A 20993-nucleotide genomic window follows, 5' to 3' on the forward strand; every position below is an offset into this window, starting at 1 on the left:
CGTCAAAACTGAACAGGAACAGGTAAACAGTGGGAGAGGTGCAGAGGTAATTATCAGCAGGTGGGGCAGAAGTTACACACGCACACAAACACACACACACACACACACACACACACACACATTCAGACACACATATACCAGACACATCTCCATGTAGGAGCTGGTTGGGCTGCTTGTGTAGTTCAAGCAGACACACACACACACACAAACAGACGAAGACACACACATACGCAGTCACACACAATGACAGATACATAAACACACACACACAGACAAATGCATAATGAAAACCCCATCCCCCCGCCCCCTTGTTAACGCCGTTCGCTCTGTTAGCTCTGTTAGCACCGTTAGCTCTGTTAGCACAGTTAGCTCTGTTAGCGTTAGCGCCGTTAGCTCTATTAGCGCGGTTAGCTGTTAGTTCCGTTAGTGTTAGCTCTGTTTGCTCCGTTAGCATTAGCTCCATTCATGTTTATTGATTCAGTTCATTAATTCATGTTAACAGAGACATGAAGCAGAGGAGAGAAGCAGACACAGACAGCTGAGGTGATCAACAGAGACAGACAAGGAGAAAGCCACAGAAACACAGCTGAGAGCAATTCATTAATCAGGGACTGACTGCCTCTGATATTTGCCGTTTTCTCACATTGCAGCCTTTTTCAATTGTCCGCTGCTTCGCCATAGTTTCTCCTAGAGACTTCATTCAAACTTTAAAACGTAGATAATTTTGTCGGCTCGAACGCACCCCGTGTCCCTTTCAAAATTTCCCAGAGGGAATTTTCTAGTTCTTTATTATTATTTATTCCTGTTCTCATGCACACATCTCCCCTGTAAAGCTTCTACACTAGAAATAGCCTATTTGCAGTGGAAGCTTTGGAAACAGTTGCGAGGGTTTTGGCCAGTGACAATGCACTTCTGACATACGATGGAGGTCTGTCCATCTTGGCACATCCTGCATCGCCCTTTCACTGAAACAGTAGGGCAGTGGTCATATCATCCACAGGCCAGGGGACTTTTGGCTGTTTGTTTACTCATGGTGGTGTGTTGTCTTCATTTCCTTTGGAGGGGCGACCCCTTTTTTGCTTTTCACAGTAGATGAGTCCTTTAGCAACATCCAACCTGAAGTCCTTCAGGCAATGATGTTTCTGACCCAGAGGGGCTGCATCACGATGATGGAGAAGCCAGGCATTATTGACAGCAATGTCAACCATCTGCCAAAATATGGCCAGGTACCATCGATAGGACTGGAGTGCGATACAGGGCAATCATCATATCAGCCAAATCTACTCCTCCCATGTGAGTGTTGTACTCAGATACAATCTTCGGGCAGGGCACACTTATCTTCTTCTTTTCCTCTTTGGAGTAGCCTCTCACTTGGCCAACAGGGTTGACAGAAGCGCAGGAGCTCACCAAGGTGCCAGTTTTGTTGTCTGCCCATTTGACCACAGCAAGCTTTGCATCGTTGTCTACACGAAAGTCAAAGCTGCCTCTTCCTCTTTGTAGGAGGTCCTGATCTTCTTCCAGTGTACAACCTTAAAGAACAATATTTTCAAAATCAGATCCCCCCCAAAAAGAATTAACAAGAAAAATAACAACACTTACCTCATGGCCAGTGTCTCTGTCCACGTAGGCTGCCATTTTGGATTTTGACATAAATGTATCAATTTAGTTTAGAATGCTGCAACCAAGTCACATGACCTGGGTAATTGACCCACCCCCCTTAAGACTTTTTCATGATATTGAGTGCAAATACTTAATGCCCCTCTCCCCTACAGCCTGTCAAATGTTTAAACCCGTTTAGAGACTAAATTTTATGATTTGATTTCACTGTCCATTCTATGCCCATTATTACTTCATACACTTTTATTTTATTTTTTTGATGAAAAAAATCATATCTTTTAAACCCCTTTCCATTGCAGTAAAAGTGAGCCTAAAACACCCATCAATGACATACCCGAAGTGAATTGATAGCTCTTCCTGAACAATTCCGAGTACATGCATGGTGTAATCTAGTCTGTGGATTAGGCCTCCACCTTCAGCACCCTCTAAATTTTCTACCCCCTACCCGAACAAGGGTCTGTATCCAATCCCTACTTTCATCTTTGACTTTACCGCTTCACTTTCTACCCCCTACCTGAACCAGGGTTTGTATTCCCACCCTGCTTTTATTGGTGCAGTTGGTGAGAGGCAGTTGGGGTAGATGATGGTAGTGTGGCAATTGGCAGTTACGTGTGGCATCTAGGCCTGTGGCCTGTGGTAGCATTGTAGCAGCTAACAATAGCTAAAGCGGTGATAGTATGATAGTATCTTAGCAGTTAGCATTGGTAGCTAGCAATTAACATAAACAGTATAGATGAATCTAGCTTTATTGTCTTCTTCTGTTCCTCTTAGCAGGTAGCGGTTAGCACTTAACATTAGCTAAATGGTAGCATCGGTACTGGCCACTACCTGGAGCATCTCTGGGTCAGTTGAACGTGGCAGTGCTGTTTGGATTGTGTAGGAGCCGTGTGAACTGGCACTGGGGGGGTGACTCTGGGACGCCAGAGTTCACCGCCTAGCCTCCTGGAGGTGTCGTGGGACTAAGTAGGCGAAACACTGTTGAAGGGAGGTATCCACCTGATGACCCCCAGAGACGTGTTAGGAATCACTGCTCTTTGGCATGTATAGAGGCAGATTAGAGCTCCAAGGTTCTTCACTGAGAATGAATCCTCTTTTTGAGCACAAGTATCTTGTGTTTAAATTAACTTTGGTCTGTTTTGAAAGGCAACACTCTGAACTTTTATCCCCAGCAGTCAGAATCTCCAGAAGTGCTACTGGCACTGGGCAATAGAAGTTTGAACACACTGAAATAGAGGGGTTTTTTTTCTTCTGCCAGAATATGTTTTTGCAAATAGATTCTTGCAGATGGCTATATGTGGGACCTACAGTATTAGCTAGAAAACACAATAGGACCACAGCATGAAGCCTTATACAATATACAGCTTTCATCAGTTTCTGTGATTGCTGGTCAGTTTATATAAGTAGCTGCGGTATTCGACGCTACCATGAACAGAACTGTCAGCAACACTGGAGAAGCCTACGATGTCCATGAATGCCCTTTAGTGAGCCTGCAAGGTTCAGACATCTAGTGGAAATGAGATGAACTGATCTACAATATGAGGCTGTGAAAGCTCTGGAAATGTTTGTGTGATCACTCTGCTGATGGAAGGTTGTGACAGACCCAAGTCATCACTGCTGCACTGCTGCATTTTTCCAGCTGGCAAATATTTTAGTGCTATGATCACTTTATTTTCTTGTGTTATAGTGTTATTGCGTTGGGTGGGAGATGTGAGCGCATCTATAAGGACATCAACCACAAACATTATCAACTCACAATTTAATCTGTAGTGATCCATTAACTCACTGTCATTCAGCGTTTAGAGAATATTCCTCCTTCCTCTTTCTGCCATTTTCTCCTCTACTGAAGAAACTTTTAAGCCTCTTAAAAGTCCTCCTAACAGTTTTCACCTGAGGAGCTCTCTTAAGGACTAAGATGCTTTGTGAATAACTTTTATCTTGACCTGGATCTAGTCTTAACTGTAAGGGGAATTAACAGCAACTCTTTGCACAAGGAATCTTTATGAATAAGGCCCCTGAAGTTTGCAGATGAGTACGGTGATGAGTGTGCATAAAGATGGGAGGTTGAACAGCTGGTTCTCTACTGCAGTCAGAACAGCCTGGAGCTGAACATGCTCAAAGCTGTTGAGATTACAGTGAACTTCAGGAGAAGTGCTCTTACACTGCACCTCATCATCATGCTCACCAGCACCGTGTCTGCGGTGAAACCTTGAGGGATCCGCTATCTCCCAGGGCCTAAAGTGGGCGTCAAACATAGACTCTGTCTTCAAAAAGGCTCAGGTCATCAATACATATTTGTCGCCTCCATGTGTTAACTAGAGGGTGACTTGCTATCCTTTTCATATCATTTAGACAGTGATGGAAAGAGTACTGAAATTTTTATACTCAAGTAAAAGTACTTGTGTAGAAATGTACTCACCTAAATAAAAGTAAAAAGTATATCAGTTAAGTTAGCGTTGGGTAAATGTTACTGCATTATAGTATGGAAATGATTGGTGTTGCTAGTGTAAATTGAAGGACCCCTTTAGCCTTCATCTGCATTCAATGTCAATCCAAAAACACCAGCGCAACAACATCACGCCACTGAGCCCTGAAGCCCAAACCAACAATAAACCCAATTTGTATACACAGATTTTGCAGCCTGTGCACACCGGCGATGATCAATTATCAATATGGATACCTCTAGCCCGAAATGAGACAAAGAAAAGATAATTAAACAGGACCAACAATAAAAAAGAGAGTACTGCAGCAGGTGCAACCGGCAATATTAGGCTATAGAAATGAAAAAGGTGCCATTTTAACAGCAGAAAACATCACTAAGGCAGACAGCACAGAGATGTATAAAAACTTCATAGCAGCTGCAGCCACAAAAACACATGGTGCAAAGGGAGCTGCAGTTTTTATACACGCAGAGCATGCTCATACAATGGTACATTACTGCAATGGTTGTCGATGTCTCTGGAGTTGTTACATACTCACCTGTCGGAACGTCATTCTCTTCTTGGCTCCATCTTTCCCAGTTCACATTATAACCAGTCACTGAAGGAAGAAGTTCCTCTGAAATGCAACAAATGCAAAAGTCACCACTGGAGGATACAGTGTGCGTATTTTAGCATTTACCATTTAGCCAAACCCAGTGTGCACCTATCTACTATCTATAGTTTGTGAAATAGTCTCAAAATGTAATTAATTTTATTCACTTTATTGATCCCAAACTGGGAAATAACTTCTCTGCATTTCACCCATCACTGGGGAAACACACACACATGCAACATGCACCATGCAGTGAATCACACAGGGGCAGTGGGCTGCCGCATCAGGTGCCCGAGGAGCATATGGGGGGGTAAGGTGCCTTGCTCAGGGGCACATCAGCTGCCTCTAGGCCAGGCATGTCAAACTCATTCCATAAAGGGCCGTGTGGCTGCAGGTATTTGTTCCAACCAGGGAGGAGCACACCAGGCCAACCAATCAACATCAAGGGATCACTTAGTTATCAGCTGAAGACTGAGATCAGCTGATTAATTGATTCCAGCCAGGTGTGCTCCTCCTTGGTTGGAACGAAAACCTGCAGCCACACGGCCCTTTATGGAATGAGTTTGACATGCCTGCTCTAGGCCATGGCTGCCCCAATCATTAGTAATTATTAGGTATTCATGACACTTTGACATGACTTTCAAACCAATGAGAACAAACAGTACAGTATAAAGAGTGAGGAAGTCTGTGTTGTGGCCGAGGAGGGGATGGATGGGTCAAACACAGGACTTCACACTGGAGACTGGGGTCAGATTCCTGTGTGAGACCAATATTTCACCATCTTATGGCCTGAGGCCTTCTCATCCCACTTCTTAACAGCAGCTACAAAACACAAACGTGTAGGCTACTTTTTGTACTAAACACACTCAAAATGATGATGTCATTTTGAAAACTCAAGTTCAAATATATTCAACCATGTACACACAAAGCTGTTAGATTTCATTTGTGGGTGAGCTGTTCTTTGAAATCAGGCTTGACAACAACACAAAGATAATCAGCCACTAACAACACAAACAGAGTTAACCTGTCGTACACTAACACTGAGGTAGAGACAATGAGTGGATCCGGGGTTGATCTACTGCCAGGCTGATGAGCTGGACAGCAGGTGAGCAGGTTCAGCAGGTGTGCTCCATCAGCAGGAGAGAGAGGACTGGCCACAGCGACACCAGACACTCAGGGCTCTTCTCATTTCTCTATTCTGTGCCTCCTCCTCTCGTCTCTCCTCCGTCCTGCTGCCTGTGACCTGCACATTGATCTCAAATATGTGAAAATCAGTTGCCTTTTTGTTCCCATAAGATCTCAAGCACTCAGTCTAATTTGAATAAGACTTCTTTGTAAAATGTTCTCTACATAGATTCCACTTTTCAATTTTTGTCAAATTGAAAAAAAGAAAAAATTGCAAACAAGACTTATCAAGCAGCCTTGTCTTGTTGATCTCTCTAGTACACGTAAGTACTAGTTCAGTTAGGTCTAACTTTTCCATAACTTTAAAGGTTCTCCTCCCAGAGTCAAATGCTTTTTCAACTGACTACGAGAGCCTGTCTTTTGTATGACTATCTAACAGCCTCTGAGGCTCGAGGTTTTGGACTCAAATGCAGACTCAAAAATCACGGGAACAGCGGTAGATTGAGCATTGAGGCTGGTTTTAATAAGCAGGAATAATGGTCTGAAACGAAAGGAGAGTTAGGTTTCACAATAAAACAGGAAGTGCATAACGAGACATGACGCTGGTGAACAAAAACACTTTAACAGACACGACGAGACATGACTCTATCTGCATGTATGTTCTTCTAATATTATCTTTAGTTTGCTAAGTTTGAATAAAATCCAGTTTGATCTGAATTCAGAATTTGAGGCAGACCCTTTTTCTTAGTTCATAGTCTACATTTACTTCTATTATTGGTTAAAATAGTTTTTTCAGCTCATGCTAAGAGACATTCAATGAGCATACTTTTGATAAAGTTCTTAATGTTTGTCTAAATTTTTTTTTATTAGAATGATAATGTGTAATAATGACTGATCATGTTTTGCTTTATAACTAATGAACAAATAAAGTACTAGTACAAGTACTTAACTCAAATAACACAAATTTTCAAGGAAGCCTGGTCGCTCATATGTTTATGGTAAAGCAACTGAATCTCTTTTTTTATTTTACATTTTTGTGTCTTTCTACTTTTCAGGACTTTCTTTTGTCTCAATAAAAATGTATATTTTTGCATAAACTTGAAATGCTGTCTGCATGAAAAAAAACACCCAATCACTTTACTTATCTACTACAACAGAACACAAGAAAAAGATGAGACCGAAAGACACAGAGAAGGTTCACAGGAACCAAGACAAGCAGTCAGTGCACCATCCAGCAACGGCCAGAGGCCACAAAAACGGAGTTAGAAGGTGTACGCAGCTCATGGGAGTGCACCGTATCTACATCCAGACCAGCAAGGAGAAACGCCTCCACCTGACCGTTGGCGGCCACGCCTACCTCCTACCAAACACCTCCCTGGTCATCAAATGCCCTGTCAGAAAGTTCCCCAAAGCCTACATCCGCTGGCTGAAAGACGGACGCCCCCTGTCCAGCTCCAAACGCCTCAGCGTTAGCAAATCCGGCTCTCTGAAGATCCACTTTCTGGGGCCAGGGGACAACGGAGTATACAAGTGTATTGCTGGACCTGCCTCAGACATCTTCACCCTCCAGCTGATAGGTAGTGACAGCAAGTCAAGTGGCAGATCATCTACTGCCAGCCCTCGTTCAAACTGGGACGAGATGGTGCAGAGATGCAGTTGGCACTCCTCCGACCTGGAGCTGATCTGGCCTACAATTAGTGTCTCTTTGCTGCCCCCTGGTGTTCAAGAGGCCTCACTGCAGCCAGGGGTGGAGGAAAGGCTGATTAATATCACCCTGCAGGCTGACAGAGGAGAGATCCAGCAGGAGCAGGCCTCAGAACTCATCTCCTCACTGTTGACCGACATGTCTGCTGCCCAGCTCTGGACCACAGGAGGACAATCTAAAGGTAATTATAGCTCCAGCTGCCTGTGCTGAGAAGTGTGAGTTTATCTTTGAAGCTTTTATAAAAGACCATGAGAAGCTCTTTTTATTCTCTGTAAGACAGACTCTTTCTTCCACCATTTATGTGTCTGTCATTTAATTAATGTATAGAGTGATCAATGTTTATTTAAACACATATTTTGATCCAGTATGAGCTGATAGTAAGTGTTAGATTATTGCTTCATGATTTGTAAGAAGGGCTTGGCTAGTATGGAGAGAGGAATGTTTCAGATAATTGATTTATAATAATACTCTTTTATCTAAATAGTACCTAGGAAACAAGGGATCACAAAGGGTAACAAAAGAAGAAAAAAAAATACATATACAAATACACGCCAAATACATAAAAATGAAAACCCCTTACAATTTTGATCAATTCATACTTACATAGAATATGTACAAGCCAGATTCCAAAAAAGCGAGTCACTGATCATTTGTACAAGATAGTATATGTATGTTGACTACATGTAAAGTTTCTCACTTCCATCCAATCAGAGGTGGATGATAAATATAGGCCATTATCTGTTTTAAGGGCACAAAAAAGAAATGTCTGCATACTGTTAGAGGAAGATCTGGATCTAGAGTAGACTGAAATGTTGCTTTGATAAGAGAATTAAACTATTAATTTGGAGCCAAACAGTGTCCAGACCTTTTACCTTTGTGCCCTGCAGTCAAATCAGTGTTTTGTCTTACACTTGAATATTTTTGGCTGGATGTGGGCACTCTTGGCCCCCCTTCTGTTCCTTGTCTGTTTTAATATACAACAAAATGGTTTAATGACAGTACTGACACACAGTATTGTCTTGGCTGATAAAAAAGAAAATAAAGATAAAATCTTTTTAATAGGATAACTTTTAATAAAGATCAATATCTGTGCATGATGTTGGCAGACCAGTATATTGGTCTTGGTCTTGATTATAGGTATAATACTTTTCTTCCTTACGTGGTGTTTATCTGATTCGTCCCACAGACAGATGGCCCAACTGGTCAGAGCGCTTTTCATTGGAGACAGTTGCAAAGAAGCCAGTGATCATCAGACAGCAGCAGACACTACCACTGACTTTTCAGAAGAACATCAACGTTAGCATTGGATACAGCGCCCTCCTCACCAACGCGACCCGATCAGTGACCATACTCTGTCCCGCGGAAGGCTTCCCACCTCCCACAATCAGCTGGACCAAAGACGGCGTTCTGCTGCAGCACACTGACAGGTAGCACACTGGAGCTAATGCTAACACACCAAAAGACCAATCACATCTACCAACCTTACAGGGGTATATTGACCATGATACCACATGCTGAATAACACTCACGTAGACAGTGAAAATACTTGAACTCTGTCCCGTACATATAATCCAAATTGAAACAACAAAAAAATACTCTTTTTGTCTATCTCTGGGTTAGGATGACTCTGCCAAAGAGGGCTTTTTAAGTTTTACTGGGAATGATGCATTGATGCAATGCCAAGTAAAACGGTTTTTGAAGTCGTAAAATGATGAAACATCTAATGTCAAGCCTGTGGTTGCCTGTAATTCTATGTATGTGTGTTCTGCCTTCATTCCCAAGAAAGGTGGGGTTTGATAGCACAATTTAGAGCCTTTTCCCCAGCAATCCGATGCAAATAAACAGCAAGGCCAGCTGTATCTGTCTATGCAACGAAACCTGACAACATCTCCATGTGGAATTTAGATTTTCCCCGTGCTTGTGTGGGTTTCCACATCATCTCAGGTCAATTCTCCTGTCATTGGTGTACAGGTGGAGTAGCTGCCCACTGCTCTTCAGGGATGAGTTAAAGGCAGGGCCATCACATTGTACTGAGTATGATTGTATGCGACAACAAAGAATCTGAACCATGGTAACATGCATCACCACATGAGTACAAGGAGTTTTCCTGATTCGAAATTAAGTCCTACTCCATCTTTGTTAGCAGTTCCCTAATAAAAAGTGAGTGAAACATACTGACCACACAGTAACTATTCTCCTGCAATGTGACTTTCTCCTGTTTCTATCTGTTGGCTACTATTGATGAAACATGCAGTCTACTGTAGTTATAGTCTCGATTAATAATACTCTTTTTTGTGACACCAGAGAAGTCTAAACACATCATCAGTAAAGTGCAGCATGACTTGCTGTCAGCCACTGGAATCTGATTCCCAAAGTGGGTCCATGCATCACTGATCATGCATGATGACTTCACCAAAACTGTCCAGTGATTTAGTCAACAACTGCATTTATTCCTCTTGGTTTGTTTGTAACAAGTTTGCAGTATGTGAACAAAATGAACCAAGTGACTGCAGCTACAGGTGTGAAAGCATGTGGAAAGAAACACTGACATATAAATCAAATCTTTAGTCCTGACAACTTTCTTTTTCATTAGTAGGCAAATAATACACATAACACTTATGACAAAGAATATATGACAATTTAAACAAGATTGGACAACAGGACAAAAAGTAAATAAATGAGATTAAAAAAGACAGTTAATTTAAACACAAGATACTTGTGCTCAAAAAGAGGATTCATTCTCAGTGAAGAACCTTGGAGCTCTAATCTGCCTCTATACCTGCCAAAGAGCAGTGATTCCTAACACGTCTCTGGGGGTCATCAGGTGGAAACCTCCCTTCAACAGTGTTTCAACGACTCAGATCCAGATTAGTTCTTGATTGAGTTTAAAATATAAATATTTTACTTAACAGAATAATTCCATTTATTATCTGGGGTTTTCCTCCAGAAGTCCCAACATGATGTTTAAAGTTATACGTTGTAAATAAATGTAAATAAATAAATGTAAATAAAAAGTGGCCAGTTTGGATATTGGGGCACAAACTCCAAACATATGGACAATAACAAAACAAATGCAACTGCTCTTCCTCTTCCTCATTACAGAATCTACATCATGATGATTGTTCAATGTTAAACATGGTAAGGTTTTTTTTTGGAAGCAGCAATTTTGTAGAAAATTTTTAGTTGAAAGATTGCAGAAGTCAATTTTGCAAATTGTTCCGAAAATTTCCAGGAGTATTGAAGTATTAAATTAATCTTCCAAAAATGAACAGACACTATGTGATAAAACCGTAAGGCCACTGAAAATGAAAATTATTTTATCTTATCTTAATCTTAATTTCTCTCTGCTGTTCTGTGTGGTGTTTTTACTGGACTGTAAACCCATCGCTAAGCCTTTTTTTTTAATGGTGAACTGACTCTAATTTAAGTTGACATTGTGATTGGAACAGTATTATCAACTCAAACCCTCTACAAAGCCAAACTGTTCTTTTTCCATGATTGTAACATCATGTTTTTCATACTCTAATAGTTTATGTTCCCACCTTGAACCAATGTCCTAAACACTGAATTTCACAGCTTTAATGGTCCTTCCTACTCTCTGAAAAGCTGCAGCACAGGAATCAATTCTCTGTGTTCAGGGGTATATTGCCAGAAGGAGAGCACTATATATAGTCTTACTGGCTTAAAGTATAATTATGTTGTATCACAGTTTGGTCCATTGAGCAGTAATAATTGTACCAAGCAAGGTAATTGCTCGTATCTATGAATATTGCAACATTGCTTAGAAGTCAACGGGGCAGAAAGCATGAGCAGTCAGACGATCACAGGCAGGTTGTAAACAAACCCCCAGGTGAGCCAAACTTACTTGGAAGAGAAAGCAAAGGGGAATGATGAAATTATTACCCAGAATGTACTGTATGAATTTTGATAGAAACCTTTCAGATTAATTCTCCAAAGAGATCCATAAACTAGTGCATGCTTTAACAGCCCAGACCTGATTCAAGATCAGTGCTAACCCGAGACCTTTTGTTCGATATTGTTTGGTACCCAAACTCAGATGTGGTCTAAACTCCAACCTTATGCAAGCGTGTTTATACTGTGAACGAACCACCATTTAATCGCTGTTGAATGCAGTGATTTGGTGATATGACCACTGTGGGAAGGACATACAGGAATCTCACTTCCTAGCTTCTTGAGGCATTGTGGTTCTTGAGAGCTCTCCCTCACTTTGGCAAGAACATTTGACAAAAAAACATAGAAATCAAACAAACACGTTTTCTTTGTCTGCAGGGTGTTCTGGGGTAGCTCCGGAGAACTCCACATCCTTCAGCCCACAGCGTTTGACAGAGGCCAGTACAAGTGCACAGCTGCCAACATGCACGGCTCGGACTCAGAGACTTTTCAGCTACTGGTGGCAGGTGTGTCCTGTTTTAATACACTCATCTCAAGTGTCATTATTATGAAGTCATCCATAATTACAATAAAATATTGATTCGTTTGTGTACATTTGAAAACATATAACAGCAGTTTATGCTGTGAACAACAGTCATACACTTCCATTTATCAAATAAATCTAAACAGTTTGTTTTGTGTTTTTAATGTTTGCATGTATGTTGCTTGATTTTGAGTTTGTGATCTAAGTTAGACCATTCCATGTTAAATACAAATGTATGATAATTTAAAAAACTAGTACTTTGTCGGAAAAAAAGTGAAACTTTCATGGATGTTATAGATAAAAGTTTATGGGTGAAAAGTTGGACGATCACTAACGTCATTAGGATTCACCCTTGTGACTACTCGCCACTGTCGCTCGCTCATGAGTGAATTGTTGGATCTCCATAGATAAAGGGTTTGGTCTGTACCTGCTCTAAATGGAAAGTGTCCTGAGACAACTTTGGTTGTGATTTGGTGCTTATAAATAAAATTGAATTGAATTGAAGTGACCATGAATGTAAGTACCAAATGTGCTGGACTGACCGACAGCATTGCCAGTCTGGGAATTTAACTTTTGATCAATTTTGAATTTTCTATTTCTGAAAATACAGTTTTTCAGCTCAGTGCTGTAACAAACTCAAAGGCTAAACTACACTGTAATGGTCAATGTGGATGCTTCCCTTAAAAGTGTTTCCAGGTGTTTTTTTTATTGTATAACAAGGTTTCATATCAGTAGCTCTCTAAAATACATGCGCAAGCAAGATTTCACACAAATGACATTGGAACTGCAAAAGAGATGAAATCTTCACATTCATTACCAGTTCTGTGGGTTGAAATGGTAACATATTTCAATAATATACTACCATTCATGGTAACAAAGTAATATAATACATTGTTTTATTACAATTAACATATCACATAACTGTTGCTGACAGCTTGAATAGAGGAGACTGGAATTCTGAAACACAATTGTTCAATACAGCTGGCATCAAGAAATGGTTGCTATAGAGACCAGGTTATGCTGGGGCTATAGTAGATAGCATTTTTATTATAAACCATAACATAACAAAATATATTGCTGTGAATGCTACCATTACTTCAGTGTTAAAAAAAGACCTATTACTTTCAAAAGGAAGTAACTCACCCAACAGTCTTCATTACTGAGTGACTGACTGATACTCTCACTCTGTATGTGATACTTCAGAGCCACCAGCCATCGTGGTGTCATGGAGGAATGTTTCAGACCATGGGATGGTGTTGGGCCACAGCTTGAAGGCCACGGTTGGGGGACAAGTCAGCGTTCGGCCAGGTGCCAACCTCACTCTGGACTGCTCTGTCACTGGTAGGTCATCGTACCACAGGTCAAAAATAATGCTAATATACAGCTGGGTAACCTAATTTCGGGTTCAGTGTCTAGCCTATGGCAGCAGTGAAGTCAGGTGTAGTGGTGTCACTCATATTTTCAGTCAGGTTTTAAAGAAACAGAGGCATGAAGTATTAAAGTTGGGCCAGCAGTTAATTTGCGGTGGATGTCTTAAGAATGCTGGTTACAGTGCTGCTGTTCAGCCTCGCTGCCAATGTGTTCCGGTGGCAAGAAAAGAGACACCTGGAGGGTCACAAGGCCTGCAAGCACAAGGTCAGAAGACTCTAGAACTTGTCCATCGTATCCCCAATTCTACAAAAAATTTGTCTTCCAAGACTTACAGCAGTACTTTTTTGGTCATATGAACTGTATAAGATGTCAAGTAGAGGAGGCTGGTCCATAGAAGCAGATGAGGTTGCTCCTCTTATATTTTTAATAGGCCAGAGGGAGACCAAGATATAAAAAATTGGTTGAAATAAACCAAAATCTCAGAATCTTTTATGAAATATGTTTTTTGTCTTCTTTGGAAGAATACATTATTGGATTTCTGATTAAAATGCTTCAACAGCAACACCTGCAAAGCAGCCATGAGGGGAAAGAGCAGTTTGTGTGACGTGGTGGTCAGGTGCAGAGGAGAACAAGCTCCTGCTGTCATTCTGAGGGTGGGATCTGTTATACCAATTTAATGCACATCATTTTTTTCATGCTGATCTGTCATTGGCCAAAATATAAAATGGTCCCACAGAAGACATCCTCCATAATCGATCAGCAACCAGAATACAATACTGACATTTTGTTGGTCCAATGATAATTTCTTCTTCCGTTCTCTACCACTGTGTTGTACATGAGTGTGATGGAACTGGAGGTAAAGGGATAGATAGACTAGCACAATAGAAAAGAAATAATGTGCAAATTGCAAACAATTTTTTTAACATATCAATAAGAAATCAAATTTTACTACTTCTACTGCAGCAGTGACAGGACTCTGCTGTGGAGTGGATGCAGAGCTCCACTCTGGCCTCACTGCCTCAGCTGTCCAGGCTGATCCAAGGCAGGACTGCGGTGGTGTACACAGGCCCAACACAGGCTGCTGCACTAACATCCTCATACCTGAACGACTGAATAGGTTGATTGTGAATGACTTCCAAAATAATATATATCATCTTTGGAGAGTACGGGCAACAAACTATTAGCAGCATTGTATTAGTCATGGAGATAGTTGTTTATTACTTTCTGTCCACACTTTGTGTCAGTAAAGGTAGACTAAAGTACATGAAGCATCTCAAAGTATAATCCAATACAATTCAACGGCAACACAGACTGCCCTCAAAATGGTCATAAAGTTGAATCGACACCTCTCAAAAAACTTTATTTGTGACCTTCTTGAAAGCAAAAATAACATGTCAGGCAACAGGAAACTGTCTGGCTCGCCAATGTAGCGAAAGCTTAGCCCAAGCCAAATGGCAAGCAGTTGCATCTCTATGCTGATTACAGTGCTCATACAAACCATTGAAACGGTTGCAACGACTGCTCTCAGTTTTGTCACTGTTATATTTAGGATCACTCTTGACTCTACTAGTGAAGTTACCTTTAGTTCCAAATGATGGAGAACAAATTACATTTACATATGGCTTTAATCTATATGTACATTAACTGTGGTTTTAGCTTCATGTCCATTGCCACTAAATTATGGCGGCTAGTGAAGTGGACTCTCCGTGACTGGCTTGAGCCAGGAGACAGTGAAGGTGGGATGGATGCACATTTCTCAGGGAAGACCAAGGTGAGCTTGACTGATGATCTTGGAGACATGAAATGGACCCACAAACCAAGGAGCTAGTTTCCTGGATTCTATCCAGAGAAGCAAGTCACGTGTAATTTTTTTTTTTTTTTTGTCTCTCTTAGACACAGAATAATTTCCCTCTTATTTACGAACCTCTTTTCTTCTTCCCATATACTAGCATACTTTTTCTTCTCTTCTCTGTATATGTATTCAAGTATTTTATTTATACCGTGTATATACTCAGTAGTCACAGTGAAAGATGTGGCCTCTAAAGACACTGGGTCCCTCTGTTCTGCCTGTAGGTGTTCCTCAGCCCAGAGTAACATGGCACAGGAAGAATGGACCATTGGGTGCTGGTGCTGTTTTTGTGCTGCCTAGCTCACTGTGGATCAAAAATGTTTCTCTGCACAACCAAGGCATCTACTCCTGCACTGCCACTAACACCATAGGAAAGTCAACTGCTTCTACTGCCCTGCACGTCTATGGTAGGTTCACACACAGATTATACAGAACCTCTCATCATGTACCACAAATATCAACACACATGCTCAGATAATGAAAAACTTTTTTTGATCATGGTTGGTGGTCTTTATCTGAAATAACAATGTGTGTGTGTGTGTGTGTGTGTGTACAGGACCATACCCTGCTGGAGGAAGCAGGGCTGCTGCAGTCTCACAGGAGCTGAACAGGCGAAGGGTCCTCATGGCGTCACGCCGTGGAACAAGTGTCTTTATCAAACCCGGGGACAATCTACGTATAGGTACAAACACGAGCAAACATACATACACAGCCGGTACGACCTCCTGTTCACACAGTAGCAGACAAGCTGAATCACATCAACCTCCACTGTACTCCTGTGGAGACAGAAAATCTCAAAAAGCCTGAGAACACAAAACCAACACTTTAATGTGAAAACACCTTAACAAGGCAATAAATAATTTAATACATTTAATGAAAGAATTAAAAATGTTTCAACACGAACATTGAACCACAATGGGATTTAATTCATTTTGACATTATTTGGATTGTCCTATGAATAAAAAGTGTGAACTGAGGTGGGAAAAATAATTAACATGGCTTAATGACATTTCATGTAATTGGTAAAATTGCAGGAATCATAGGACCTTGGCCATACTAAGAAAATTGCACAAGGTAAATGTGCATTTAGCTCCTGATTTATCTCCTGATGTGTCATGCTAATAGTGGCTAATGTTGAGCAGCTAGCTTCAAGCAAAGGTAACAACCAGGCAGCAGAGGTCCGGTTAGCTTACCTCTTTCTAACTCCACACCCACAGGTTATTTTCATTTTCAAACTTGTAGTCTTCAGTTCCAACCAATTCGAATTCATCACTTGAGGCAATGTACAATTTGTGCAGCCTCCTCCAGAGCCTCTCTATAACTTTTTTTCACATAAGCAATAGTACTTCCAAACGCCTGTAAAGAGACTCTGATGTGTGAAATCGGTGGAGTTCCTGTTAAGCTTCTTCAACAGTCCATTAAAATGTCAAATATCTACCTTTACTCTGCTTGTGTCTGTCAATAGGTTGTCCAGTAGTTGCGGAGCACAAATTGCCAGTGCGCTGGGACTACAACAATCAGACCCTGAAGGAGATTTCAGGTCCAGCTCAGACCCAGGGTCCTGATCAGGGTCAGAGTCTGCACTACAGGATGCTGGTGCGAGGCCGTGTCCTTGAGGTCAACACACTCCAAGGGAAGTTCTCAGGCCAGTACCGATGCCAGACCCTCATGAACAGTACCAGACAAATACTGGCTGCCTGGATATACATTCACACTGAAGGTGAGTTGATCTGCATGCATGTATGGAAGGTGTGTGTATATAAATATAACCCTTTCTTATGAAATAATGGGAATTAATAGTACAATTTGTAATTTATGCATCTATATGTGTGTGTGTGTAATTTGTAATTTCTGCAATTTAAATATGTAGGGTTAGTGCAGAGTGACTCTTTGTGCAGGAGCTTGGGATCCTATTACTGATTACTGTTTTGCATCTTACCAATTCAATAGGTGTTTGCTTTTTGCCTATAGCCCACCATTAATTTTCAGTTTTGGCCCTCCAAGGGAAAAAGTTTGGGCACCCTGTGTTGAATGTGCATTGAATGAGTTAGAGTATGTTAATGAATTCATTAGAAATCATAATTGATCCTTTAGAAGGAGTAGATGTTTACCATATGCTCTGCACCATTAAATTTAAAAAAAATGTAATGGAGTAAGGCATGGTTATCACCAACATGCCTTGAATCCCTTCAAGACATTTGACCAACATTAAATGTAGTCCTGACCGACGTTGCTCTTCATTCAGTACAGGTAAGCCTGCCCCCATTTAGTGAGATACTTGCACAAACTTTGAGCCTTTTTAGCAGGTGCTCTATCCCTCTCACATCACTTGATGTTACCCCTAATGTTCGACACGCTGCCACCTGCTGCACTGGAAAGGAATGCAGCAAACACAACAAATAAGCAGTATGCAGTCAACCTTTTTTCTCATCAGGACATCAGGAGAGAAGGGGAAAATATGAGAGAATCTCTCTCAAAAACGGGAGGGTAATATAAAGATGTCAACAAATACTTGTTCCCAGAAATTGTATTTACAAAATTAAAACCACATTGAAGAGTCCAACTTTCGACTGAAACGTTTACACTCATTTTTGCAATTTTTTCACTGTTTGTACAGCTCTGTTATGCAGCCTTTCCCAAACTTAGGATCACGATCCAAAATGCGTTATAGACCCATTTTTATTGGGGTGCCAGTTGGCAAAATGAAATGCATAAAATTGTAATCATAAGTGAATCCATTGTCCTAATTAAAATAGCAGAGAGGGCCATGTTCATTGAACTGGAGTTACATCCAGTAACTATCTCTTTGTTGGTACACTGGTCTGTTCAGCTCAGATGCTGTGCAGAATTGATAAATGCTGGCTTCACCAAAGACATTTAAAGTACAGACGAGAGACTTCAAAGTGTTGTATGTGCAGAGGTTCTGTAGGTAATGAGAGCTTAAAAATCAAGAAATTGGACAACATCTCCAAGTCAAAACAAATTTTCACATACAAAGAAGAGACTTTCAAGAGACAGTGTTTTGACAGTGGAAACATAAGTCATTCATGTGTTTGTGTAGCATAGTGAAAAAAATAAAGGATACTTGAGGCTCCATTTAGGGTTCCTTAGTTTGCCACACTGACGGAAACATGCCCGTTTCTAAGGAACTTGAGGTAGTTTATCATATTCCTTGAGGGACCTTTTGTCCAGCATGATTGGAACCACTTTGGGTGCTTCAAAGCACCTTTTCCTGACCATTTGATGTTTCTCAAGGCGCTCTCAAGCTTATTTTGGGTGTGAGGCCTTTTATTGCTGCTGCTGCCACTACTTCTACTACTTAATCAAAAGATTCATCACTACCAGCTGAGTCGTTTCACAGCCAACACAGAAATCCACAGTTATAAGTGTTAATAGTGGAGTATTCATTAAAATTCTTTATCAACTAAAAATTTGTTTATTTTTTACAGATTAACCAATTACTTGCTATTACTGGATTTATTGAAAACCTTTGTTTCTTTAATCTGTTCCTTAAGAAGCAATCTGAGCAATCAGCAGTAAGTGAATTAGATTAGAAGAAAAACTGAAAAATAATAAACGAAGCATGTATTAAAAGATAAAGATTAAGAACCAATGCCAACATCAGTACTCACATTAGTTTGGGCGTTTTAAGGAACTCAGAAGTCGCAGTTGCTACTCAACAATGCAAACAAAAAAAGCAAAAAATTGCTCACCCCCTCGCATAAGCCTCTCCAAGCCGTTTGTCTGTGGGGTCAGATCAACAGGCCCCAACCTGACAATGACTCCTGTTACCCATCACAGGATCCTGAAAGAGGCTGTGCTCAGACACTGTGTTCCAGCAAGGAGTCCTTGTCTTGTGTCTGATGTTGCCACCTTGCCACAACACCCGTCTACTGAGGCACCGCATCCTCAGTCAACAACCTCTTTACAAAGTCAATACAAAGTCTTGGATAAGCTCCCAGGGCTCCTCAACCGGGGGGGTCAAATGACAGAGATCATCAGCAGTCTAAGCTTACCAAAAAAGATTTAATGACCTTTTTAACTATTTAAGTAGTTATGGTCCACTCCCCCCACCGGCCCTTGGCAGGGTTAGGGTTATTAAGTTAAGTTTAAGTTTATTTGTTTTATTGATCCCAAACTGGGAAATTACTTCTCTGCATTTAACCCATCACTGATTGAAACACACACATGCAACATGCAGTGAAACACACACAGGAGCAGTGGGCTGCATTCAAGCCCCCGGGGAGCATATGCCTTGCTCAAGAGCACTGTAACATTGCTACAGATAGGGCCTATTGTCCATACTGCGTATGGAAAGGTGGTGTGTGCACTGAGAACCTCCACTGGCTGCCTTGTGCCTCTTCTTGCATGGCTGCTGTTCTACCTTTCCCAGACAAGATGGCCCTTATCAATGTACGGTCTATTGGAAACTTAGTTATTACCCTGAATTACTTCTTTTGTAGAGAAAGTTTGAACTTTAGACTCTTGACTGGAAATGGCAGCAGAATGTAGATTATTCCCCTTTGATCGGGCGCTGTGAAGCAGACAGCTCTTTCCTCAGTGCTGACAGCCTGCAGTGGTGAACTTGCTGTAGCTTTTAGAAACAAGTTTACCTGCCAGATTGTCAGCAGTGAACCTTACTGTTCTTTTAAATTGCAGATCTACTGTATTAGACTTTCCAATGACCAGGCGGCTCCTTTTTAACAGACTTTTTATCATCTATTATAAAGATGGAAAAGGTGTTTAATGTTGGGGATTTTATATACTGATGATGCTACACGTAATATTGCCTCTGAATCTCTCAACCTCACTGACTTTCAACTTTAGGTAACACATCTCTGGCTCTAACACACATGGGTGGGCACACACTTGACCTTCTTTTTCCACATGGTATGGATACTGAATTTGTTGGCTCTGAGGATTTATGTGTCAGTGACCACAAATTTATTTTATATGCTTAAGGTCTTTTTTGCTCTGTGCATTTCAGGTAGCATGTGGTTTGTTGCTTTTTGATTTAGTTGAATTCATTTCTTAGCCAGTATATCTTATCTCTATGTCCTATCTTATCTTATCTTATTGTGAAGTACCTTCTCACAGGTGTCTGTGAAAGGTGCTATATAAATAAACTTTGCTTGCTTTGCCATGGTATTCTGAAATCTTTCTTTTTTGCTTGTTTCCTTGATTGTATCAATGTGATTGGTTAACATCTGGGTCCACAGACTTTGGCTGGCGTTTTGGAGACTGGACCGCATGCAGTGCTTCCTGTGGGAACAGGGGGACCTGGCTGCGGATGATTCAGTGTGTCACCCTGGATGGAAAGGACGTCCAGCCTGCCATGTGTCAGCACATACCAAAACCCATCACTTCCCCAGTTCCCTGCAACAGACAGGACTGCCCTCCCAGGTATGTTAGGATGTCACGCATTTCTAGAAGCAGATCATCAGGTTAGGTCAGATACAGAGCTAGCTATGGGCAGACACATGTCGGCTACATGTCTTCTTCATTACACTTTCAGTTAACCAACAAGAAAAGATCAACTCCAAATCCTAATGTCATGGTCGAGACATCATGTGACAAAATAAACATTGATCCAGATTAATGACAACAGTTCTGCTGTGTATTTGGCAGTATTGGTATTTAAAATGAACACAGCACAAAACGTTAGATGCCCCTAAAGGCTAATAACTTCACTGGCACACAACCCCTGACCCTTACTGGCCTGGTTTATGTCACTGTTTACACCGTGCAAACTAAAACATCAAATCAGAAACTAAAAGGGTTCGTTTGCAAATTTTAACAGGCTGAATGTGGACATATACTCATCAGCTTCTAGCTGATCAACACAGTGGGGAGTGTAGCAG

General features: G+C 41.1%; 1 protein-coding gene across 1 annotated transcript in view; it reads left to right on the forward strand.

Annotated features, from left to right (window-relative positions):
* The window catches only part of adamtsl3 (ADAMTS-like 3), a 240538-nt gene that overhangs the window by 214554 nt on the left and 4991 nt on the right, over positions 1 to 20993 (forward strand). Inside the window, exons 23-30 of the mRNA XM_041939250.1 lie at positions 7020 to 7658; positions 8664 to 8904; positions 11768 to 11895; positions 13116 to 13253; positions 15357 to 15539; positions 15689 to 15814; positions 16598 to 16852; positions 20352 to 20535. Of these exons, the coding sequence (XP_041795184.1) occupies positions 7020 to 7658; positions 8664 to 8904; positions 11768 to 11895; positions 13116 to 13253; positions 15357 to 15539; positions 15689 to 15814; positions 16598 to 16852; positions 20352 to 20535 (1894 nt within the window). The remainder of the gene's footprint in view (positions 1 to 7019; positions 7659 to 8663; positions 8905 to 11767; positions 11896 to 13115; positions 13254 to 15356; positions 15540 to 15688; positions 15815 to 16597; positions 16853 to 20351; positions 20536 to 20993) is intronic.

The sequence above is a fragment of the Chelmon rostratus genome, chromosome 1, assembly GCF_017976325.1.
Source record: "Chelmon rostratus isolate fCheRos1 chromosome 1, fCheRos1.pri, whole genome shotgun sequence".
Taxonomy (NCBI): Eukaryota; Metazoa; Chordata; class Actinopteri; order Chaetodontiformes; family Chaetodontidae; genus Chelmon; species Chelmon rostratus.